This window comes from Medicago truncatula, chromosome 3 (assembly GCF_003473485.1).
Source record: "Medicago truncatula cultivar Jemalong A17 chromosome 3, MtrunA17r5.0-ANR, whole genome shotgun sequence".
NCBI lineage: Eukaryota > Viridiplantae > Streptophyta > Magnoliopsida > Fabales > Fabaceae > Medicago > Medicago truncatula.
The window spans coordinates 44,304,999-44,328,235 of record NC_053044.1 but is presented as its reverse complement, the minus strand read 5'-3'; the positions used below and the strand labels follow the sequence as shown (position 1 = coordinate 44,328,235).

Sequence of the window (23,237 nt, the reverse complement as noted above, 5' to 3'; positions counted from 1 at the left end):
TAGTTACATAAAATAGTTACAAGTTTTGCTGTTTTACTGTCGACAAAAATGTATTGTTGTTTTGCTTTTCAGTTCAGCTGCCTTTGGAACTCTTGTAATTCTATCTATTGCCCTTTTGGTACTACTTGTGCTAGGGCTGTCTATTATCAACAAAAAGTGAGCAACACGCCAGAATAAGGGAACAACAATAATCGATTCCTTTTCTTATAATAACAATAACAATGACATATTAAAATAACCAACTCCATTTCATTTATTGGAAACAGTATTAATTCAAAAATAAAACTGGAAAATTGGAAATTGGAAACTGGAAACAGTATTAATTCAAAAATAAAATAGTAAAACATCCAACAATACAAAAGGGATAATTTCTTAACACACTATGCCATTAACTAATAGTATTAATCATTTTGATTTCTTTTCTTGCAAGTTCTGCTGTTGTGACCAGATTCACCACACTCATGACATGCTTTTCTTTTGACTGCTACTTGTTGAGCATGTGACAGTTCAATTCCACTCTTGAATCTACAATTTTGAGTGTTTTTCTGTCCATCCTTCTTTCTCCCTTTTGTTTGTGCATTGCGTGGATTTCTAATAGTCAATTCTGGTTCACTTTCTTCCTCCGACAAGCAATTTTGGTTGACATTTTGGCTAGATTCCAAAGGAGAAACTCCATCACTGATACCTAAATTTGATTTCTTCATTGCAATGGCTGACATACGAGTGCGCCTCAAATCAGATATAATGAATTTGTATATCTCATCAGACTCTTCAGCCAAATCAAGTAATACCTTTGCTTCTTGTTGAGCATGCATCCTTCTTAATATCTTTGGTGTGCTATTTTGACCATCAAAATTACTCGTCGTATCACAAACTTCAATGCTTCTGTTAGCATTTTTAGTCCAACGCTGCAAAATAAAATGGTCAGGAATTTGAGTGATACCTTTTTCTTGAAAAATTACTAGTATATGCCTACACAATATCCCCAAAAAACTCATATAATTGACATCCACATTTTGCAATCTGTGCGTCCAAATTTATATCAACGAAAAACATATCTCGAGCATTGTAGTTACTGGAAACTTGATCGACATAGTTATGTCCATCTTTGCTAATCTTCTTTTTTTAAAATTTGTAGATCTTCCTGATCTCATCTTGAAATTTACCAAAAATGTTTCTCGAATAAATAGACGCAGCATGCTCCTCAAGTTTTGACCCTGTAGCCAAAATGCGTTTTTTATGCCTACTTTCATAATCCTCTCTTTTTTCTACTTCTAAGCGGCTATCAACCGCCTTTTCAAATTTCAACACAAATTCTTGCAATGTTGTTGATGCATTCACAAAAGAATCAAAAAACGCATTGATGCTCTCACTTCTTTGACTTGTATTCATCCCAGCAAAAAAACAGCTTCTATTATAAACTGGTATCCAAGATTCTCTAATTTTATATAACCCTTGAAGCCATTCATTGTTGTCTAGTCCGTACTCAATCATTAATCGGCTCCAGTCTTCTTCAAAACTTTCTATACTTGGTGAAACATGAATGCATTTTTTCAATTCTCGCTTGAAAGTGGAATTTTTATGATAAACATGAGCTAACTTTTCAGCAAATTTTTTCCTAATATGCCATAAGCAGAGGCGATGTCTAGTTTCTGGAAAAACATTGGCTAAAGCACCTTTCATAGCCAAATCCTGGTCAGTTATGACAGATTTGGGCTTTTTACCATCCATTGCCTTAAGAAAAGTTTCAAACAACCATATAAACGAGCGTTCTGACTCATCTTGTAGTAAAGCACAACCAAATAAAATTGATTGATAATGATTATTCAATCCAACAAACGGGGCAAATGGCATACTATACTTGTTAGTCTTATATGTGGTGTCAAAAGATATTACATCTCCAAATTGTTGGTAAGCTAATCTTGATCTAGCATCAACCCAAAAAAAGTTTATCATCCGAGAATCTTCATCACATTGGATTTCATAGAAAAAGTTTGAATTTTCTACCTGTTTCTGTTTACAATAATTAAAAACAGCTTGAGCATCTCCAACGTCTAAATTTTTTCTTCGAAGACTTCTAACATGATTCCAACAATCCCTATTAGAGAAAGCCAAGTCCCCTTCACTGAACATTGTAGCAACCTTTCCTGTCGGTATACCTTCTTCCTTAAAATGTTCAACAAGACTTTTTGCAGCACCATTCATGCTTTTATGACACCGCATATAAGACACACTTTTAGGGCTAACCATGGGATGGTTATGATCATTCTTAAATGAACATATAATCCAATTTCCTTCTAATGTACCTCTTTTAACAACAAGTGTGGCTAGACAACCAGTTCGAGAAGTAGAACACTTTCTTTTAGTTTGATTTGTGCCATCTTGGATTTCTTTGTTTGTTGAACTTTTCACTATATGATGACCTTCATTACAACATACAAAGACAGCTCTCTTTGGTTTAGTTGAGCGAACACGTACTCCAAAACCCATCCTTTTTGCAAATGAATTATAAAATTCTCTAACCTTTTCCACAGATTTGAATTCCATCCCCTTACAAGGTTCACTATTTAATTCCACACCAATATTAGGAGCAGCAACTAAAATATCTTCTTCAGATATTTCCACATTTGTTGACTGTGTGGCTTCTTCAGGAACATTACCATCCATAATTGACTAATGCACCTGTTTTTTATAAAAATAATTGTCAATTCAAATCATTAAACAATAATCAGAATTATGATATATTATTTTAACAACATAGTTATATACCACGATACACAATGTACAAGAAGTACAAATGGATCCAAACAAAAAAAGCCAATTATAGTTGAAGGACTAGTACAGTCCATGAACGTAACAATAAAAAAAACACAGCAAAACACCCACGATAAGTATAGCACAGGACATAAACCAATATACAGCAAGTTATATCATCTTTATAAATTAGAAAGAAAAAAATGGCCAAAATAGAAAGGCATCGATTTATCAAAAATAAAATAATCTAAAAAAGCTTCTATCAAAAAAAAAAAAAATAGAAAGGAATCACAAAAAAAAAGCATCGAACCCTAATTATATAAGAAATTGGCAACACAAATAAAATATAAAATAAAACATAATTAGCAAGTTGATTACCTCTATATTGAAAAGAAGGGCATGTGCTTAACAATGGATGTAGCAGGTGGAGGTGATAAACACATTTGACAAATGACGATAACTGTGTGTTTTGTCAGAAAGATAATTGTGAATTGTTGTGTATTGGAGGATAAACGTGTGCTGCTGTGGAGAGAGGAAAACACCCCACCCTAACAATTAAATTGAATTAATCACAACCATTAATTATAATTAAAATGAATGGTCATGATTTGGAGTAAGTGTTTAGACTTACTCTTGGAGTCAATGGATCCCTTCTCATATATATATATATATATATATATATATATATATATATATATATATATATATATATAGTTAAGATCCGTTGACACCAGGTGTCAACGGATTCATTGACACCAAATTCTATCCGTTCTTTTTTCCATCTCAACGGTTGACATTTATTCACCTTGGTTGTTATGGTGAAGACTCCTTAGCGGATAAAAGAAATCACTCATCTTCTTCTTCCTTTTCTTGAACTCACTCACAGCAGCTATGATGTTTTTATTTTTGCAGAAAAAGTTCTATCACAATTCATTAAATTGACAATCTCTTCCACAAGCATATCTAATATTTTAATAAAATAGAATAAAATAAATTTGATAGTATGTTGTTCAGACAGAGCAGATTCATTCTTGTTTTGAAAAATGATAAGCCTCAATTCCATTTATCTCGCGTTAAATTGCCAATTGAATAAAATAAATACTAGATTCGTTGACATCTAGTATTTTCCTAAATCTCCAATTGAATAAAATTGAATTACTTATAATTCTCTGTCCTGAAGACCCAAACAGCTCAATTGCTTTCACCATTCTTATTGAAATTAATCGGAAAGGGTGAAAATCAGTGATGAAGCTACAATGAGAGAGACAAACTCAAACCCAACATGAAGAAAGAAATCATGTGGGCTAACAGACACAATAATCACATGAGCAGTTTAATGAATAATTTCTGGCTTTTAGATCAAATGATATAAACGGTTAGGATTTTATGTCAACGAATTCGTTGACACCTGGTGAAGTTTTCAGTTTTCCTCGATAGTTTACTGCCGAATTTTTCCTCGGTAGTTAACTGCAGCCTGTTCCATAATTCGGCAGTTAACTACCGAGGGGTATTTTCGTCTTTTACATGTGTTTCTCTGCCAAACCAAATGTGTCAACAATTTTCTATTATTTATTAATTAATAAAAAAAAGTTGGACTTAAACCTCACCAAAAGAAAAGGGAGAATTGTTGATGATACATGTTGTTTGGCTGAGAAACACATGTAAAATATCAAAATACCCCTTGGCAGTTAACTACCGAGGAAAAATAAAATCGCCTGCAGTTAACTGCCGAAAAAAACCTCACTGCCGAAATTCAATTAAATCCAACGGCAATTGAGTGACGTGGAATCACTCCTATGAATTGAGGAACATCTATGTAATTGAGAAAATCTTTCATCTGTCTCTTTTTTCCAATTCATCTTTTTCTTTTTGTTTGTCGGTGCAGGCTCATACAAAATTAGAAAAAAAAAATATTGAAACCACATGCATTTTCATATCTACAAGCCTCATGTGAGAGTTCATTGAAGGTTGGTGAAAGAATCCATGTGTGAAAAACCCTCATACACTGTTGAGACACTTAGATTCCAATTCTTCTCTTATTCAATTATTCTGGTCCTAAATTACCCAAGGTTTTGCAATGGTAGTTTGATCCACATAACAAATTTCAATTGCCTTTTTTGGTTTGATGAATTTGGGAACTACCCACAAAGAAACAATATTAAATTTGATGGGAAAAGGAAATTTGGGTGAAGATAAAAAAATTGTTTGATTGTTCAGGAACACAAAGTGATTGGGAAAAGGAAATTTAGGTGAAGATAAAAAATTGTTCATGAACACAAATTGATTTGGAAAAGAAATTTTGATGGAAAAATTGTTTGGGTTAATACAGGAACACGAAGTGATTCCACGGCACTCAATTGCCGATGGATTTAATTGAATTTCGGCAGTTAACTGCCATTTTCCTCGATAGTTAACTGCAGCCGATTTTATTTTTCCTCGGCAGTATTTTACATGTGTTTCTCAGCCAAACAACATATGTCATCAGCAATTCTCAAGAAAAAGAACAAAGAAATGTGAAAAGTAGGTAAACCAAACCATTAACGGTAAATCCGGCTCAATAAAAGCATAATGAACTTCATCAAGGGAAGGCTTGGGAATAAAATTTCAAAAAAAAAAAAAAATCAATTTATCCTCATGGTAAATATTCCCAATAAATAAGAGTCCTTAAACTGCATTGATGAAAATAAAATTAGAAAGTCGCGTCTAATCCATAATTTGTAAGGAATGTACTTAATTTAATTAATAATGCGAGATTTTGTAAAAAATTAAGCTCCTGGTTTAAGTTTTTAAAGTTGCTTAATCAACTCCATTGAACAAAACCAAACCCATTATTCGGTTCCAATTCATTTTTGTCTGGAGTATTTAGTAAGATGCACACAAATTGATGTTTGCTTCCATTATTGATTATAGATACAAAGCAATCATCAGAGCGCAAACAATCATTAGGAAAGGGTTGCAGGTGGAATAAAAACTAGTTAGTTTCATAACAATACGATCCCTGTGCAGTGTGTCGGAAGGCTTTTTTATTTTGAAAGATATATATGTGATTTCATTTTATATATTTTTATATTATATTTATTTGGAAAACAAAACAAAAAAAAAACATACATGAGAAAAAGAGGCAATCACACATTCGTATGTTTCGTTAAATCCTCATTCCTACGATAATAGTGTCCCTGTTAAACAATTGCTCTACAAGAAGTCTCATGGTTGAGCTAATTTTGCCAGAATAACCAAGTCTAAAATCTTCACATCCAACGTGTCGTCTACTTTTACTATGCCATCAGTGCCATCCACACCAATCAACTTGCCAGTGGAACCTCGCAAAGTCCCTCCTCCCATTATCTTTATTTTATCAGATTTTCTTGGCACTACAGCCTCCACTTCATTGGAAAGGGCCGATATTGTTTCACCATTTCCGTTAGACCCAAGGGCTACCCTATAAGAACCATCCTGGAGAAAACAAATCATGTGTCAATAATATCAATAATGGAAACCCAAACAATTGAAATAGTATTATCTGTCTAAAGATGTGAAGTTTTTGATAACAAATGAGACTTCGAATTACAATCACGGTTTAATATTTGATGTATGATGATGAAATAAAAACTAAGCACTATTTTTTTTATTCATACCAAATACCAACTCTATGCCATGGCAATAACCGAGAAATTTAAAAACCAAACCTAAACAGATAATCTAAACTATACCAACGTAAAACAAAGCTTCCTAGGTCAACATACCGGGAGAACTTCTTTTATAACTCCAACAGACTCCTCTCCGGCCCTGTGTACATTGACCAATATGTCTGGCATAAACCAAGGCCCTTCATTGTCCCCACCTACAAAAAGTTAAACATTAGCAAATCTATGTGGAAGAAATCACGTGCCACTTCAAATCTTGCTGATAAATTGATGATCCAAAGTGATTCAAGAAATAGATCCAGGAATATGCTTGGTAAATGATAGGATAATCTCCACATAAAACCACGAGTTATCCCATGACCTATGACAAAAATGGAAAGGCAAACAATTGTTCTTATGTGGGCGTCTAATGCAAGACGTTCACAGCATTGGGGTAGTAGGAACATGTGGTGTTTAGGCGAAAATCACCCAAAGATATTACTTCTTCTGTCCCATAGAGTATCGTGTTAAGGAAAAAACGTCCCAAAATAAGTGTCACTTTATTATGTTTCCTATGTATTAATTATTATTCTCTACCTCTAAAGTAATACTATGTGCATAATAACTCCCATGTTCACTGTAATCCACTATACAATCATGACAATGGTTAACGACCAATTGTTAGGATACATTGGTAAAATTGTCACACTCCTAATTTATTTAAACATTTTTTAACAATCTGAAATAACCTAAAGTGACAACCTCGATGGGACGGATAGAGCAGTGATGTTAAATAGCGGCTATAGGGGGGCCATAGCGCTATGGCATAGCGGAATTTAAACAAATTGTCATGTACCGCAATATGCTTTTGGTATAAAATATTGTCAAATTATGGGGCTATAGCATTGTTACACGACGGATATAAACAAACAACTAATAGGAAGAGATATGATGTTTTAACTAGAATATCAACTCCATTAAATCATGTTAGACTAACGACTGCATTCAAATAAGACAGAAACATACAAGTGGTCATCCAAATACATGTGCAGGGTTTCTAATCAATTTCATATTAAATGCACCATAACAAGACCGTGCTTGTCATAGGCTATTTCTATCATAGATGACAATAACTAGGTCCATCACAATTGTGGTGTGATGATTTAACTAAACAAAAAAGTTGCAGAAACAATTTTGTACACACTAAATCTGTAGGTTAGACAAAATATAGAAACTTACCCAATACTGGGGACATGATGTCCAGACCACCAGTTCCTGGAGTCATAGGCTGTCCTCCAGGGGTGCCAGGAAGATAAGATGCAGAATTTGGTGTCATAGGCTGCCCTGGTGTTGATGGTAAATATGGGCTTGGAGCATTAGCTGCAATACAAACCCATCGGTCCAAATAGAATTAGTACAAAAACTAAAACTACAGATATTCAAATGATTTCAGGGGGCAAGTAAGAGGTGGTGTTACCGTAGGCAGAACTGTCCCGTGGCGTTCCGGCCTCACTATAATTGCCACCGGGAGTACTAGCCCAACCAGCACCAGGAGTTGGTGCTTCATATGGCCGGGAAGGAGGGCTACCTGGCTGAAAATATTAAACAGAAGGAGAAGACAATAAAATAAAGATCAGCATGGTTCAGTATGGATGCTCAAATGAATTAAAGTTGTAGAGTAGTGTGTCTGAAGTTGGCTAATATTTCTGACCTGATACTGTGGACTGGCCCCCCAAGAGCCTGGATTTCCATCTTCCCAGTTATCCCTGAATTTATTTCACTGTCAGAATTCATAAACCACATATACTATATAATATGATGGTGCTGCAGTCTGTAAACTGAGAAAAAATGCATTTAAACTTAATTAAACTACTGAATTCGGTACAACCCTTGTTCTAGTAGGATGTTTTTAGAATACTGATATCTATTGATGATGTTAGCACTAACCTAGGAGGACTCATTGGCGCATAAGGATTCCAAGCTCGGTCACGCATAGGTGTCCTCATTCCATCATGAATTGGAGTTGCTGCAAATAACAATGCATTTAAGAAATATTAGCAGTTTACAAGAGAATCAAATGTTAAATCTAAAAAAATCTAGCAGAAAGCTAGAAATATTAAATCAACCATACCTCCTGCATCTCTCATCGGAGTCATATATGGGTGCAAAGGAGTTCGAGATGGATGCATTGGGGTTTCACTTCCCATCCCATATCGAGATGATGTTTCACTGGAAGAAGACAAGAGTCATATGATTGAATATCTTTTAATACACACAAGAAATCACAAAATTTATGTAGATATAACTTACCGTTGTGGGGTAACGGCCACATTGTCAGATATATGATTGCGGTCAACTGCAGACAACCAAGTCAGAGAACATGTGAATACAAAGAAACATGCAGCTCAGGTATTTGCTCAAATTACAAAACTTACCGGTTACAACCTTCATTTGGGATTCCAATTCAACCCGAACGAATGATCCTTTAACTTCTATAACACGTCCACGATAACCTTTATAGGAGCCCTGTCGTACTTTAACAGTTGCACCCGTCAAACCATCATGCCCCCTTCCACCCCTATTATGTCTACCTCCAGCTTTGCCACATTCAGATAAATTAACATCAGACAACTTTCTTAAAAAGGTCTATTATCATAACAAATTGATCCAATGTTTAGCACTCAACAACGAAAGATTTAAACATATACCAGATGGAGGCCCTCCTCGAGAAAACCTATGTGGGGACTGTGGAATGCGAGGTGGAGTTCTAAGACCGGGGAATCTCGAGTGTACATCACCCTGTAGAGGAAACAGAACATTACATCAATGATGAATTTTCTAATTTAAAAAAAGAAAAACGAACTCAAGAATCAAAATAGGAAAAATATACATTTCTGTCACTATTGGAGCGTGAACCTCCCACAACTACACATGATTGGGCCTTAACACACATAAAGCCTGCATGTTCAAGATGATGGCGATCGAAGACGAACAAGACCCCTCTATATATGTGCTCCACAGAACCTTGGTTTCCCTAACCCAAAAAAAAAAAAAAAAATGTTAAAAGCCTTAAAAACAACTTCCATAAAAAAAATCTAGCGAACAGTCAGAACCTTACTTTGCAGGGACCTTCAAGAATCCGCACAACATCTTTTGATGATACTGTATTCCTAAACTTATCCTGCACATTTATTTTCTTCTCTAGCTTACACTTGATCTCTCTTAATTTAACAAGCACAACTTCAGGTCTGTCAGTAACACCCTTAAGAACCTAATAAAGGAAAAATACAATAGCATAATGACAAAAAGTCTTAATTTTGATTGAGAAAGCATTGAAGTTTTGATTTGTTGAGATACTAACCTGAAATGCCTCACTTTCTACACGGATTATGACACCAAAACTCGAATTGCTGGACCATGTTAAATTAGAAGTGAGAAAGGTTTGAACCAGAGCAAAACAAGGCAAGGTACTGTGTGTAATCTCAGGCTCAAGAAAAATGCTTACTCTAGCAATACAAGATCACGAAGTTCATAGTCCCCAATTTTAGTCACACCGGTGGTTACTTCAGAACTCTCTACAACATCATCTGCAAACGCACGGATCTAAAGAGAGAATAATTGTCATTTCTGCGCTAGATGCAAGTAGAAATACAAAAGTTTTGCAGAAAGCCTATCAAAGTACTATAAAACTCACATGCTCCTTTGTGGTATCAGATATTAAGATCAGGACATGCTGCTCCACCTTCACAACCATGCCAGTAGCACCCTCTTGAGCACCAGAAACAACTTTAACATGGTTTCCGGGTTCAAAATATTTACAAAGTTCCTTTTCATTTACTGCAAGAGTTTTCTACGAAAAGGGAAAGGAAAAAAAACAAGATAATTAGATCATCATAAAGGCAATTTATCACTAATTAGCAACATGCAGAACTGGCAGGCTATGGTCTATACACTGGAGGAAACCCACCATATGACCATAATGATATGTCAATTCATACTTACAGGTAAATCCTTCATTTCTGGTCTAATATGAACATTATCCTCGTCAACTTTCTCCACCCATCCCTTTAAATTCTTCAAATCGCCCTTGATGACAATAACTGCATCACCTTTCATGAAATGCCCTTTCTTTCTGTTGGCAAACAGAGTTGACAGACTGGCTACATCTCCAGTTTCACCCGGTTTACGAAATTTTTCGAGCTCGTCAAACGTAGGTTTGATGTTCTGGGAATAAAGGGATTTTATAGATACAGATTTGTATAAGAACCCATCTTTAAACATCATGCCTCCAATGGTGTCAAACCGTTCCCCGCCGGTGGCATCACGCCTATGCTCAACACGGATATGCAGTTCCCTGATAAAAAAATTAAGCTCCGTAAGACCAGGAAATTAAAAGATTTGTAGAAAGTAGAAACATATAAGCAACAACTAGGACAGTCGGCAATACCTAGCTTCTTCAACATTCATAAAACGAGGAGGGGGGACAAATGCCTTCTTTTTCACAACTTCTCTACCTTCCTGCATGACAAATACATTTTGTAAAGAAAATGTGGACTCGAATTTTCAACGAAATTAACAATTCAACAATACAAATCATGCATTCAACAAGACAGAAACATTCCATACCAATTTGTTTGCGAGAGCCTGTAAATCTATCCTCGGAATTAGTTTCACTCTAACCCTCTGCCGTACATTATCAACATCCACTACCTGTTGAAGGGATATAAATTAGGTGACAAATTAAGAATGTATGAGGGATAGAGTCATGAATTTCCCAGAATACAGTGCATACTTTGGCAAGGTCCCCCTTGTATGTCCCAATCTTCATTCTAACCCAAGTATCTCTAGCAAGATCAATGGCTTTGCTTTCAACTGACAGCACATCAGTCATTTCTCTTATTGGAACGAGTGTTATTTTTTGTCCAAATATATTGCGAAGACCTTTGCAAGCCTGAAACACATGCAAAAAAGTTCACAATTTTATCCATGATGTATGTGTGATAAACGATAGATATTTCACACAATACCTCTCTAACATGAGCTTCTTTATCTGCTTCCACATATATGTAGTTTTTGAGATGATCAAGAGCAATAGCTGATCTGATTTGCAATTCTGACCCCTTATCTATGTACTTTTGCATGAGGCAAACAGCTGTTTCACGCTCACGGCCAATCTGAGTATCAAATCAAAGGATGAGACAAACTCTATATCCTTGCCAGTATCGGAATAAATACAACAACTGAGCCTTATACTATTAAGTGGGGTCGGCTAGGTAGTCGGATTAAATAAACAAAAAAATGAGAGGATCATACCGCGCATTTGACCATCCACAGCTTTGGGTCTCTCACAGATGGCAAAAGTGCTTGCTGTTCTACATCTGTAGTTTCTTCATCGTATTCTGCCAACCGCTGCTTTCCATATCTCTCTTGTATCCTTCTTGCCATCTCTTCAAGGTCTTCATGATCTTCTTGGTGGGGTGGCTGTCTGTGACGTGGCCTTCCTCTATTATCATCTTCGTCTTGCACATCAGGCCCAACAATGAAGCCTGCATGTGTTTAGATGTTTTCTAGTTTATTAATTGATCAATATAGATAAGAGACATACTTTATACAGCATAGCTTAGAGCCTGAGCCGAACAATATTATAGACCAGTCCAATGGTGTGCAAAACAGTAGAAACGCATGAAATTCAATCATTTCCCAGCATTTAGTAACACATAAAAATAAGAACCCCGCATTGTAAAAAGAAAAAATATGTGTATCAAACAAGTTACTGGACATAGATAGATATATATATATATATATAGAGAGAGAGAGAGAGATCGTACAAATCAATTATTATATAGCCTAGTATGATACTCTAATAGAGTTATAAACACTCGGAAGACATTGTAGATGAAAATTACCAGTGTTTCAATGAACAGATCCAAAGAAAATGCTGCTTCAAATTCACATTCACTTGATTGATTTGCAGATTACCACATAAATACCAGTTTTTTATAATCCCAATTTTTAAACAAAAATAAGCACTATAGACTGAAATCAATATAACTTCAAGCAAAAACCGATAATAATGTGCATCTACTAATTAGCATATAATGAATTTTCAATCTTATGAAACTGAAATCAAAACTGAAACCAGCCCAGTTTCAACCCTAATTTCAACCAAAACCTAATCATATCGATTTCTCTCTAATCTTAAGTGAAATTAATTGAAGAACAAAAAATGCGATAAAATAAAACAAAATGTACCGTCTTCGACTTCTTCTTCCTCCTCCTCCTCATCCGAATCAACAGCAGCCTCTTCGTCAAAGAAATTTGAAGCGGAAACCTTCCTATACTGCCGCTTACGGCTACTTCCTTTGCCGCCGCCGTCGTAATCATCATCATCATAATCCTCTTCGTCCTCCTCCTCATCTTCATCTACCTCCTCCGCATCATCATCGATAAAACTGGGCCTCCTCCGCTTCTTTCCACCGCCACCGCCACCGCCTCTCTCCTCTTCCTCCTCAGCTTCCTCTTCATCGAAATCTTCAACCTGTTCCTCATACTCCTCGTCGTCTTCATCGTCACGATCCATTCCTCGACGACTCATCGCCGCAAAACCTAATTTCGCGATTCGCGAGAGCAATAGCGATGCAAACCCTAATTTTGTGATGCGCGAGTGCGAGTGATTTTGTGAATGAGAAAACTATGATGCGAGGGGTCCTTTTATAGGGAAATGAGACGCGAGCGGAACCGAAAATTGGTTAACTCTATTGGAATTTTTGAGAGAATTGGAATTGGATGGATGAATGTGAATGTGAATGTGAATGTGAAGTGTGAAATTGAAGAGGTGGGTTCTTTGCTCTGTAACCCTAGATTGGATTTCAGCAATGGTTATCTTTCCCCCCGATTCAATTTGATACATTGTTAGCCCTATTTTATTATTCTCAAAAAATGAAATAAAATCGACTATTCGGATTTTTTTATCCATAACAATAAAAATATATAATGGGATCCTTTCAAAAAAAAATAACAATATATAATGGGATGTTTGGATTTCCCTTACTTTTACCGTTTTTTAGTGAATTAAACCAATTTTTTTTTGTGATCAAGGTTTGATCTTCACACCTTCCATATGCAACAGTTACTTTGTTTTATGAATGAGTAGCGAGTAAATACAATAGTATCGTATAGAAATTTTAAAATAGTCTCTCATATAAAAATGTTTTGTTAATTTTATCGTATCATTTATTCAATAAACTTAATTATTGTTGTTTAGTTTATGTATGAAAAAGGTTATTGCAAGTATTGAAAGATTATTTTAACAACAGAATTATTTTAACTAATAAAGTGCATCATCATGAACTATTTTAAAATTTTGATGCATCTTTGACTATTAAAAAATCACTTAATTATTTCTACTACTTTGTCGTTCCTTGTCAATAAAAACGAAAGAAGGTCATGTAAGTACCATTTTCACTTAATTATTTACATTATTTTTACCATAATTGTTTTTTCTAGAAATCAAATAAAAGCTAATTTTGCTAGTAAGTTTACTTAACCACGAAGAAATAAAAAATAAAAATAAATATAGCCACCAAGGAAATGTAATTGAAAGATTTACTTAACAATGAAGAAATCAAATTATATTGTATATGTTAATTTTATTTATATTGTATATAATATTTGTTTGCATCGTAAAACCTCTGTTGGGAATTTTTTTTTTTTTTTTGTGGTGGTCGAGGTTCGACCTTACATATTATTATACATTGTTCATAACAACTGAGCTAAGTTCACGAGATCGTTGGTCGAGAGCATTAAAAGAAATGGACATGCATAGGCCACAAAGCTTCCTTAAATTGTATGCGAAGAAAGTTGTTGAAATAAAGGCGGAACGCATAGAATTAACTCATCAAAGAGTATCTCTAAAGACCACTATTGTTGGCAGAGAAACAAAAATGACTAATGAAGAAGATAAGGAAGTATTAGCTGAAAAAGATAATGCAATAGAACAAATGAGGGTGAATGAGAACAGGGTTAAGATCGACAGAGTCATGGAATTTTGTGTCTCGTTCACAAAAGTTCAATGGGGAGAGGAAATCAACCCACATCATCTCTTCCTCGAATTAATGGAGTTCCTCGTAAACAAACAAAGACGAAGGATGATGTATTATATGTGTCATTTTTTCCACTCTAACATATCAAACGTCGAGCTTTTGACGTTAAACAAACGTTTGTTGGAAGGTAACAATCTTTTTATTCATATTCTTTTAACTAAGTTGTTTATGTTTTAATTCTTTCATTTTGCAAGTTTGAACTATGTTAACAAGGCAAATTTTGGTTATTGTTGAAGCAAAGACAAGTTTTGTGTAGTTTTGTAGCATTTTATAAACGGCTAATTTGTTAAGTGAATGCATCTGCTCGTCAGGTAAATTGACAGGTAAAAAGAGACTTTTAGCCTATTAACCTAGACCATCCACAATAGAAGGACCTTCCTTTTGAAGACACAATATTTAACAAGTATTTTCATTATGGAATAAAAAAATGGGTTTCTGTTGGGGAGAGGTGCTACATTAAGCACTATCTTTTACGATGAGATCCATGTGTTTTCAATATTAGAATATTGAAACGTAATGATGTAGAGTTATTGATAAATGATTAATGTGTCTCGTTTAAGAAATTTGTATGAGATTTTTGGTTAGAGAGATTGAATACTTATTAGATACTACAATTAAAAAATTATAAATGGATGATGTATACACGTGTGATTCATTAAATGTCTCTATTGTAGATGCTCTTAGGATACGCTCCTTGTAGCATATAAAAATCATGTCTTGGGCAGAACCTCATGAATCAAGTTTAGTAGGGTAGATAATAATTAGATACGGTGGAAATTGGAAGTATGAAATGAAACGAGTAAGCTACCAAATTGATCTCCGTCTTTGTAAGTCATTCTTAATTTAGTCTCTGATTTTATTAATATTTCAAATTAGTCTTTGTCAAAAGTTTCTCAATTAAGTCTTTGGCTATATGTTTTTGTCACATGATGAAGAACGGGAAATTTTTGACAAAACAAAAATTAATTTAAAATATTAATAAAGAAACTAATTTAAAAATGACTTTCAAAATCAACGATCAATTTGATGGTTTCTCGAAATGAATCTATCAAACATTATAGATACTCGAGAACCATCTTTATAAAAATGCAATCAACTGACGCAATATGAAAATTACCTACATATGATTTATTAATTTTTTGACCAAAAAAATTCGAAGGATTAATATTCATCACTTGTATTGACATTTCTCTCAAAAAAAAAAAAATACTTGTATTGACACGTGTAGTTGGACCAGAAATTGCAACTTTCTTAATAGAATAAAATAAAATATTTTAAAGAAATAAATATTGTGGGATTCACTCATCAGAGTGGCAGCAACCGAGTCCACAAAAATCTCATGTACTTCATAACCTTAGCCTTAGGTCTTAAAAAAAAAAAAAAAAAAAAAAAAAAAAACTTAGCCTTTGGACCTTAACTTCCACGTTAATATTTCCACTAGTTTTAATGATTTATATTATCTGCACTCTTGTTCTTTAAGGTGACTAAATTATATTTTCCAAACATCATCAATCTTCGTGGACATGGCAACATCCTTGTCCACAACCACTCTACTTTCCTATAGAAGAAACCCACAACACATGTATATCCAACCTTGTTCAGTTAAAAATGAAGTTTCAAGAACTATGCATGCTTCAGTCTCAATAGACAGTTTATCAATCAATGAAGAGAGTGATAAATGTTCATCTTTGTTGGCGAACAGAAGAGCAATTTTGGCTTCTGGAGTTTCCTTGTTGGGTTTTCCAGGAGTGAGTTTGGCTGTGGTGAAACAAGGTCTTTTAGCAGGGAGAATTCCTGGTCTGTCTGAGCCAGATGAACAAGGTTCGTTAACTTTGCATCATTAAAGTTATATTTTAACTGATTAAATTCTGACACTTTTTTCAGATTCCGATTATTACACATACAAGGTTTTGAAATCATAAATGGTTACCTAACAGGGTGCCTTGGTATTGAATTAATGCAACAAGTGAAGAAGTTTAATATAAAAAAATTGGGAATTTGGGTGCCACTTGTTTTCTAAAAGTTTTGTAAAATATACGAAGTTAATTGGGAATTTATGAAGGATCGGTAAGAATGAGAGGGAAGCGAAAATAAGTAGAAATGGTTTTGAAAGTGGGAGGTAGCACTATCTAAAACTTGGGCTATAAATAGCCAACTTCTCAAATGAAGGTAAGAAGACTGATTACTTAGCTTCCCTACAACTTACAATTACTGGGGTAATATTTTTACCTTGTAAGTTTGCAACAGAATACTGTTGTAGTTTTGGTGAGTATAATTTGTTAAAGTAAACTTGTGCTATTGTAGATGGTTTTAAGACTTATCTGGTGAGCTTAAATAGAAGCTCAATAACTATATATGAGCAATTTCAGAATGGGGTCTTATATATAGGAAAAGTTGTAATATATTCGTGACCAAAAAACATCATAAAATGGATACGCACGGGGAAATACAGAAATAAACTAAAAAATATTATAATCATTTCTAAAACAAGTATCATTATACATAAATATCTTTTGCCATTTATTGGTCACAAGATAAGAGAAACATATATATAACTAACTAAGTGGGGGCTAAATCCCCCCTTAGCTACAATGCACAATGTTCACTTACACTACCACCACAAAATGAAAAGGGGTCGCTAGGTGACACTTTTATTTGACAATATTTCAAGAGGACTTCTAGGACTCTACTACTAGAATGTCCAAGCCTTCTATGCCGACTCTCTTTGTCTGATAAATTTGACAGACAAGAGACATGCCATTTGATTTAGTCCTTCCCTAAGCATCCCTTGCACCAGAACTGTTCCTGTCACATTGTCCTTGACAAAACAATGATTTGCATGATTGTAAATCGTACTGTTGCAAATGATTTTATTTATAAGTTATAACATGACAACATCCTATAATAAAAACCACAAGAAATTGAACTTCAAATGGAGGTCATGACAAAAGAAATGTGTTGATGGTTCCATTTGTAGACTTGATGTTAATTCTGAACTTGGTCATTTTAGATGATTTCAAGTCTGAATTCCAGCTTGGTAATTTTTTTAATGGGTGTGTTTGGATGGAGGGTTTAGGAGGGGAGGGTTTAGTTTTCTTTTTTAAATTACGGACATTATAAAATGATCTTTTGAAAATTGAATTAACAACATGATAAATGATCATATAATACTTCAAAAACACTAAATTTATTTTAAAAAAACATTTTACATTGTTCGTAATTTAAAAAATAAAAGTGAGCCCTCCCATCCTAGACCCTCAATCCAAACACACCCTAAGTGAAAATGAAATAATGTAGTAAGTTTTTGACCAGACAGGTTGGAGGACATATCGCAGGCCAGATGAGAAATCAGGAGGACATGGTGTTGGATGGAGTCCTATTATTCCATACACCTTTAAAGTGCCTCAAGAATGGGAAGAGGTAATGATCTATGAACTCCTCTGTTAAGTTCAGTCTCAAATGGTCTCAAAGTATTTAGAACATAGAGTGGACATTTTTTGGAAGAGTGCAGAAAATAACTTTTCTTGCTCCCTTTTTAGCGGAGAGATTTCACACTCTTTTATTCAGAACATATTTACTCACATTTGATCATCTGGAGGACATTATATATGTTTTTTGTTCTTATGCTTGCTTGCTTTATCTAAACTTAAGCATATATTTGCTTAACAGGTACCTGTATCAATAGCAGATCTTGGTGGAACAGAGTTAGATTTGAGATTTTCCAGCTCTAAGGAAGGACGTCTGTTTGTCATTGTTGCTCCTGTTCTTAGATTCTCCGATAGTGAGTTAGCCTGATTTCCTTTTGTTCATTTTAACTTTCTGGAGAGAAGGAGAATAAAATTGTAACAGAAAGAATGTGAATCTTTAATATGCAGTTATTGGTGATGATGCTACAATAGAAAAAATTGGACCTCCAGACAAAGTGATCAGTGCATTTGGTCCTGAAATGATTGGAGAAAATGTGGAAGGGAAAGTTCTTAGTTCAAATGTTGCAGAACATGAAGGGAGAACTTACTATCAGTTTGAGCTAGAGCCTCCTCATATTTTCATTACTGCCACCGCTGCTGGCAACCGCCTATACTTGTTTGGTGTAACCGGTAATGGTATGTTTACTCATTCTCTTCTAAGTAGTTTTACAGCATCCAGTCTGAACTGTCATAAACAAAGTATTTAAAAAAATTACAAAGTTAACAGAAAATAATCTTATGTCATCTTAATTGCAGGCCTTCAGTGGAAGAGACACTACAATGATTTGAAGAAGATATCTGACTCTTTTCGAGTTGTATAATTGGAATTTCCAATAAATTGAAAATATTAAATTTTCTTATGTGTAGAATAGTGCTGTAATGCAGAAATTTCCCACTACTTTTCCTGATTGGGATTTCTGTGAATCAAGAGATCAAATATGTAAAGTCTTTGTACCTTCAATATACCATAACAGTTTTGTTACATTGTTATGCTTAGGCAGGGTGGAGAGTAAATAAGTCTGTTATGAAGCTGACCACTCTTGGTTATTGCTTTTCGACCTGCTAAGTACTCACGAGATGCTATTCTTTCAGGCTTGATCACAAAAACTCTGTGATAATTAACAAGCTTGGTTATATATCTTGTACAATTTAAAGGAAAGGGTATAATTTTTTTTCTATTATGTTAAAGGGCATTGTCGCGGGTCTCAGTAAAGACCTGCTGGTGATTATAAATAACCTATTAATGAAGAACCACCAGGAAAAATTGAACTCAAGGCAATCTATATTAAAATCTCTAATCTAAGCACAAGACGTGCCAAGATTATATAAATAAGGAACAATTACACTAACAAAGGAAGATAGTCACTTTAGTTGAACATCGATACCAAATCAACCAAAACAGAAAAACTTGTTATCTCCTACTACCACTAGGATCTAAAAACATTAAATAGCTTTCCCATCTGCACAATTATGCAGACTAGGTAACACTTTGATAACAAAAGTAGAAGATTTCTTTGATTTATTTGACAGCCGACCATAACCACTAAGCCTTTAGCTAACTAACTCCTTGAAGCCTCCCAGGCTATATTATTGTGACTCACTACCAACACAGCTGCATTAACTCGGCTTCCATCCACAAAACCCGGCCTGTACAAGAAGGCCGACCACTCAACCTCTGTTACAGTCATACAAAAACAGCTACTGCATAAAAATATTGCAGATCCGATCCATTAACTCAGTCTGCAAAACTAGCAGAAATGATTCCACAGTATGATAGGTAACTACATCAGGCCCCAGCACAGTTTCAAGCCACCAGTAGTTTTTGCAGACCAATTAGCCGGCACCAAAACAGAAACGGCTCTTCCAGACCACGCCACAGCAGGAAACGTGTTATCTGCATATAACCCTTCATCAGCCTATCCACCTTTATCAGATACACACTAGCTTGACCAAAACTTGTGAAACAAAGCCCAGACAAGCTAATGGGTTTAACATCCACCGCGTCAACGAAAACTTAAAACCCGGTGCTTTAGATTTCAACCAACTCTGAGTTGTCTGTCACCTTCCAATACTCTGTAATATTCTCAACTAAAATAGATTTTATCTGAAACATGCCTTGATTCCTTTCTCTCCAAATGGACCTTGATTTTGGTTGGGACTCTATTTAATCTCATTGGCTACATTTAATTGTTCCTTATCCCACTCTTTGTTGGAGTTATCTGTGTCAATCTTCATTGGCTTTCAACACTTCAGATGTGGCTTCACAGCACAGCTCCTTGCGCTCATCTAAATCACAGATCAAATAGCATATGTTATTATGAACTTTGGGAATATTAATGGAGGCAGCAACAACCAATTGGTCATGGCACGTTGCTTGGAGAATCATAGCAGTGTTCATTTTGTTATTTCTACTCTTTAGATTGCACTTAGCCCATTCATTTGACGTGAAATTTCTTTACTTATACTTAAATCAACAGCAGAGTTACTAAGGATGATTGAACTATACCCTGGTATCTTTTCAGATCCTCCATCAACCATGCTACTCCTTATCATTTCAGCTTTCTCCCATTTTTCTGAAGCTGCGTAGATATTTGACAGAAGCACATTGTGCGAATTAACACAAGCAGCAGAGTCTGCACCGATCATCTTCATTACTTGTTCTGCCATTTTCATATCTGAATGAATCCAACAAGCACCGATCATTGCCCCCAAAACTGTTTCATTAGGTTTCATTGGCATTCTTTTTATTAACTCATATGCCTCTTTTAACTTCCCTGCTCTTCCCAAGAGGTCAACCATGCATCCATAATGCCTGATGCCCATTTCAATTCCATATTCCTCCATTTTAGATATCACTTCCAATGCTTCGCTCATCAGACCTCCATGAGCACAAGCTGAGAGTACAGTAATAAACGTGACAGCATCAAGCCTTATATTTGACTCCTGCATCCTATCCAAATACTCAAGAACCTCATTGCATTGTCCATTGACGGCAAAACCCGCAATCATAGCATTCCAGCAGAAAACGTTTCTCTCATTACAACTTTCAAATACCAACCTTGCATTAACCAAGTCCCCACATTTTGCATACATGTCGATCAATCCACTCAAAACAAACTGGTTCACAGCTATTCCTTTACATTCTATCATGTGATGCATCTGTTTTCCAGCATCCAAGTCCCCAAGCTGAGCACAAGCAGATAAAACACTAACAACGGTGAACTCATCCGGCTCAAACCCATCGACTCCCATTTCTCCAAAAGCCTCCAATGCTTTCTCACCACATCCATTCTGTACATACCCAGCAATCATGGAATTCCAAATCTCCAAATTCCGAACTGGAATCCGTCGAAAAATCGCCTCAGCCTCCATAACATCACCCTTCTTGCAGTACCCACAAACCATAGATGACCAAACAAAATAATTCCTTTCAGGCATTAACTCAAAAACCTCTCTTGCATCTTCCATTTCCCCTTTCTTAGCATATCCATCAACCATCACAGTCCATATCACCACATCCTTCAACTCATACGGAACCTTATCAAAAAACTTCCTAGCAGTTAAAGTATCACCATTCCTAGCAAACCCACCAATCATCTGACTCCAACTCACCCTCGTTTTCCCTGGCATTTCTTCAAACGCAAGTAACGCAGATTTAGCATCACCATTTCTCAAATACCCACCAATCATTGCATTCCAAGTCACAACATTTCTTTCAGGCATTAAATCAAACACCTTGCGTGCATCACAAACAACGCCACATTTTGCATATGCTGCAACAATGGCGGTTCCAATGAACACATCCACATCAGAACCAGCTTTGATGGATTCTGCGTGTAAGGATTTAACGTAAGGAAGGAAGGGGTGAGAATCGCATGCTTTGAGTAACTGAGGGATCACGGTGGGGTCGTGTGTTGTGTCATGGCGAGTTTGTTTATACAAAACAAGAGCCCTTTTCAATGATGCTTGGTTAGTACTGTTGTTCCTTATTGAATGAGACCAATTTGATGGGTTGAAACTCTTTGTGATTCCACCAATTTTTTTTACTTGTTGCATGCTTTAACTAGTCACCCTCTGTTCATTGTATCATTGATAATATGCGACAGTTTATCCATACGTATAACAAACAAGTAGTTAACAACCAATCAATTCATGACACTTCTAAATCATTTGGAAAAGATACATAACCACTCTTTGGTACACCCCTCTCACAACCACTCTTTCTTCATCTCCAAACATCTTTCTCTGTTCTCTCTATCTCACCACCACAACCTCCACACTCCTTAACCACCATCACTCCCTCTTTCTTTCTCGTCGGCCACCACCACTTCCGTCAACGGCCACCATCAAGTAATCATGAGAAGCTTATAGCATACAATAATTCTGACTGACTTAATTTCAATCTAACTTACTTAATTCAACTATAATCTTCAGCACAAAATCTTCATCAATGGACAATCAAAAACCAAAGAATTTCCACTATGAATCCATGAAGAAACTGAATAACAATTTTAACTTCACTCTAACTTACTTCAACAATTCACCTCAATCTCTTCCATAGACAAATCATGGATTTTCAATTCAAACTCTGTAAATCCAAATCCAAATTCAAATCCACTTCCAAATTTCAATTTCAATTAATTTTAATAAAGCTGTTATTTTTACGATTATAGCACATTCTTCATCACAGGGAAAATTATCCAAAGGACTGTCTGCTCATGATTGTAGCTTAGGACATACACTGGAGTTTGGATTTGCTACAGAATCTGCAAGTTATTTTTGTGTTAGAATATAAAAATCTTTGGGTTGATTCAACACAAAAGGAGGATCATACTTACAAATATCAGCATAGCAAGGTTGTTTTGGAGACTGGGTCGTATTCAAATGAAGGCGGGGTTATGGTGGTGGCCGGTGACGCAGGTGGTGGCGGCTGACGGAAAAGAAAGAGGGAGTGGTGGTGGTTAAGGAGGGTGGAGCCGTGGAGGTTATGGTGGTGAGATAGAGAGAAGTGAGAGAGATGAGAGAGAAATGAAATCTGCAATTTTATTTTTTTTTTGAGCTGGCACTTTTTAAGAGTATTTTATATATTTTTTGAAATGTTGGAAGGTGTATAAGATGGTCTGGCATCTAAGGTGGTTTACCTATCACCACTCAAATCATTTTTAGGGTTAAATATATTTTTGGTCCTTATAAATATACCAATTTTTCGTTTTAGTTTCTTTAAAAATTTTCTTCAACTTTTAGTCCCTATAAAATTTTAAATCACTACTTTTGATTCCTATTTTTAAGTT

The 23,237-nt window shown here is 35.3% G+C and overlaps 4 protein-coding genes across 7 annotated transcripts; 1 reads left to right on the top strand and 3 right to left on the bottom strand.

Annotated features, from left to right (window-relative positions):
* Positions 1-1,125: 1,125 nt before the first annotated feature.
* On the bottom strand, positions 1,126-2,667 carry LOC112420246 (protein FAR1-RELATED SEQUENCE 5-like). Its single transcript, XM_024778999.1, has one exon. It carries the CDS (start codon positions 2,665-2,667, stop codon positions 1,126-1,128), a length of 1,542 nt encoding a protein of 513 aa, XP_024634767.1.
* Positions 2,668-5,863: 3,196 nt separating this feature from the next.
* LOC11433805 (putative transcription elongation factor SPT5 homolog 1) lies at positions 5,864-13,287 on the bottom strand. The gene is made up of 22 exons (XM_003602079.4): positions 12,630-13,287; positions 11,691-11,923; positions 11,405-11,551; positions 11,170-11,328; positions 11,004-11,087; positions 10,825-10,895; positions 10,380-10,731; positions 10,072-10,227; positions 9,883-9,980; positions 9,739-9,787; positions 9,496-9,648; positions 9,268-9,411; positions 9,086-9,176; positions 8,813-8,974; positions 8,688-8,733; positions 8,509-8,606; positions 8,325-8,403; positions 8,089-8,143; positions 7,855-7,969; positions 7,617-7,757; positions 6,498-6,595; positions 5,864-6,207 (listed from the first exon to the last, which is right to left on the bottom strand). The coding sequence occupies exons 1-22, from the start codon at positions 12,970-12,972 to the stop codon at positions 5,959-5,961; spliced, it is 3,123 nt and encodes a 1,040-aa protein (XP_003602127.1). The 5' UTR covers positions 12,973-13,287; the 3' UTR covers positions 5,864-5,958.
* A 2,576-nt stretch (positions 13,288-15,863) lies between these two features.
* On the top strand, positions 15,864-18,928 carry LOC11418122 (psbP domain-containing protein 4, chloroplastic). The gene is made up of 5 exons (XM_003602077.4): positions 15,864-16,300; positions 17,796-17,899; positions 18,149-18,260; positions 18,355-18,582; positions 18,703-18,928. Exons 1-5 carry the CDS (start codon positions 16,003-16,005, stop codon positions 18,765-18,767), a joined length of 807 nt encoding a protein of 268 aa, XP_003602125.1. The 5' UTR covers positions 15,864-16,002; the 3' UTR covers positions 18,768-18,928.
* On the bottom strand, positions 18,495-22,978 carry LOC11417411 (pentatricopeptide repeat-containing protein At3g21470). Of its 4 annotated transcripts, none has more exons than XM_024779299.2 (4): positions 22,785-22,978; positions 20,453-22,712; positions 18,902-19,055; positions 18,495-18,631 (listed from the first exon to the last, which is right to left on the bottom strand). In XM_024779299.2, exons 2-3 carry the CDS (start codon positions 22,000-22,002, stop codon positions 18,926-18,928), a joined length of 1,680 nt encoding a protein of 559 aa, XP_024635067.1. In that variant the 5' UTR covers positions 22,003-22,712; positions 22,785-22,978; the 3' UTR covers positions 18,495-18,631; positions 18,902-18,925. The 4 variants fall into 4 exon arrangements, with proteins under 4 accessions (XP_024635067.1, XP_039687593.1, XP_039687592.1 ...); XM_039831659.1 differs by having other exon boundaries at positions 18,500-18,626; XM_039831658.1 differs by lacking the exon at positions 18,495-18,631 and having other exon boundaries at positions 18,891-19,055.
* Positions 22,979-23,237: the final 259 nt, after the last annotated feature.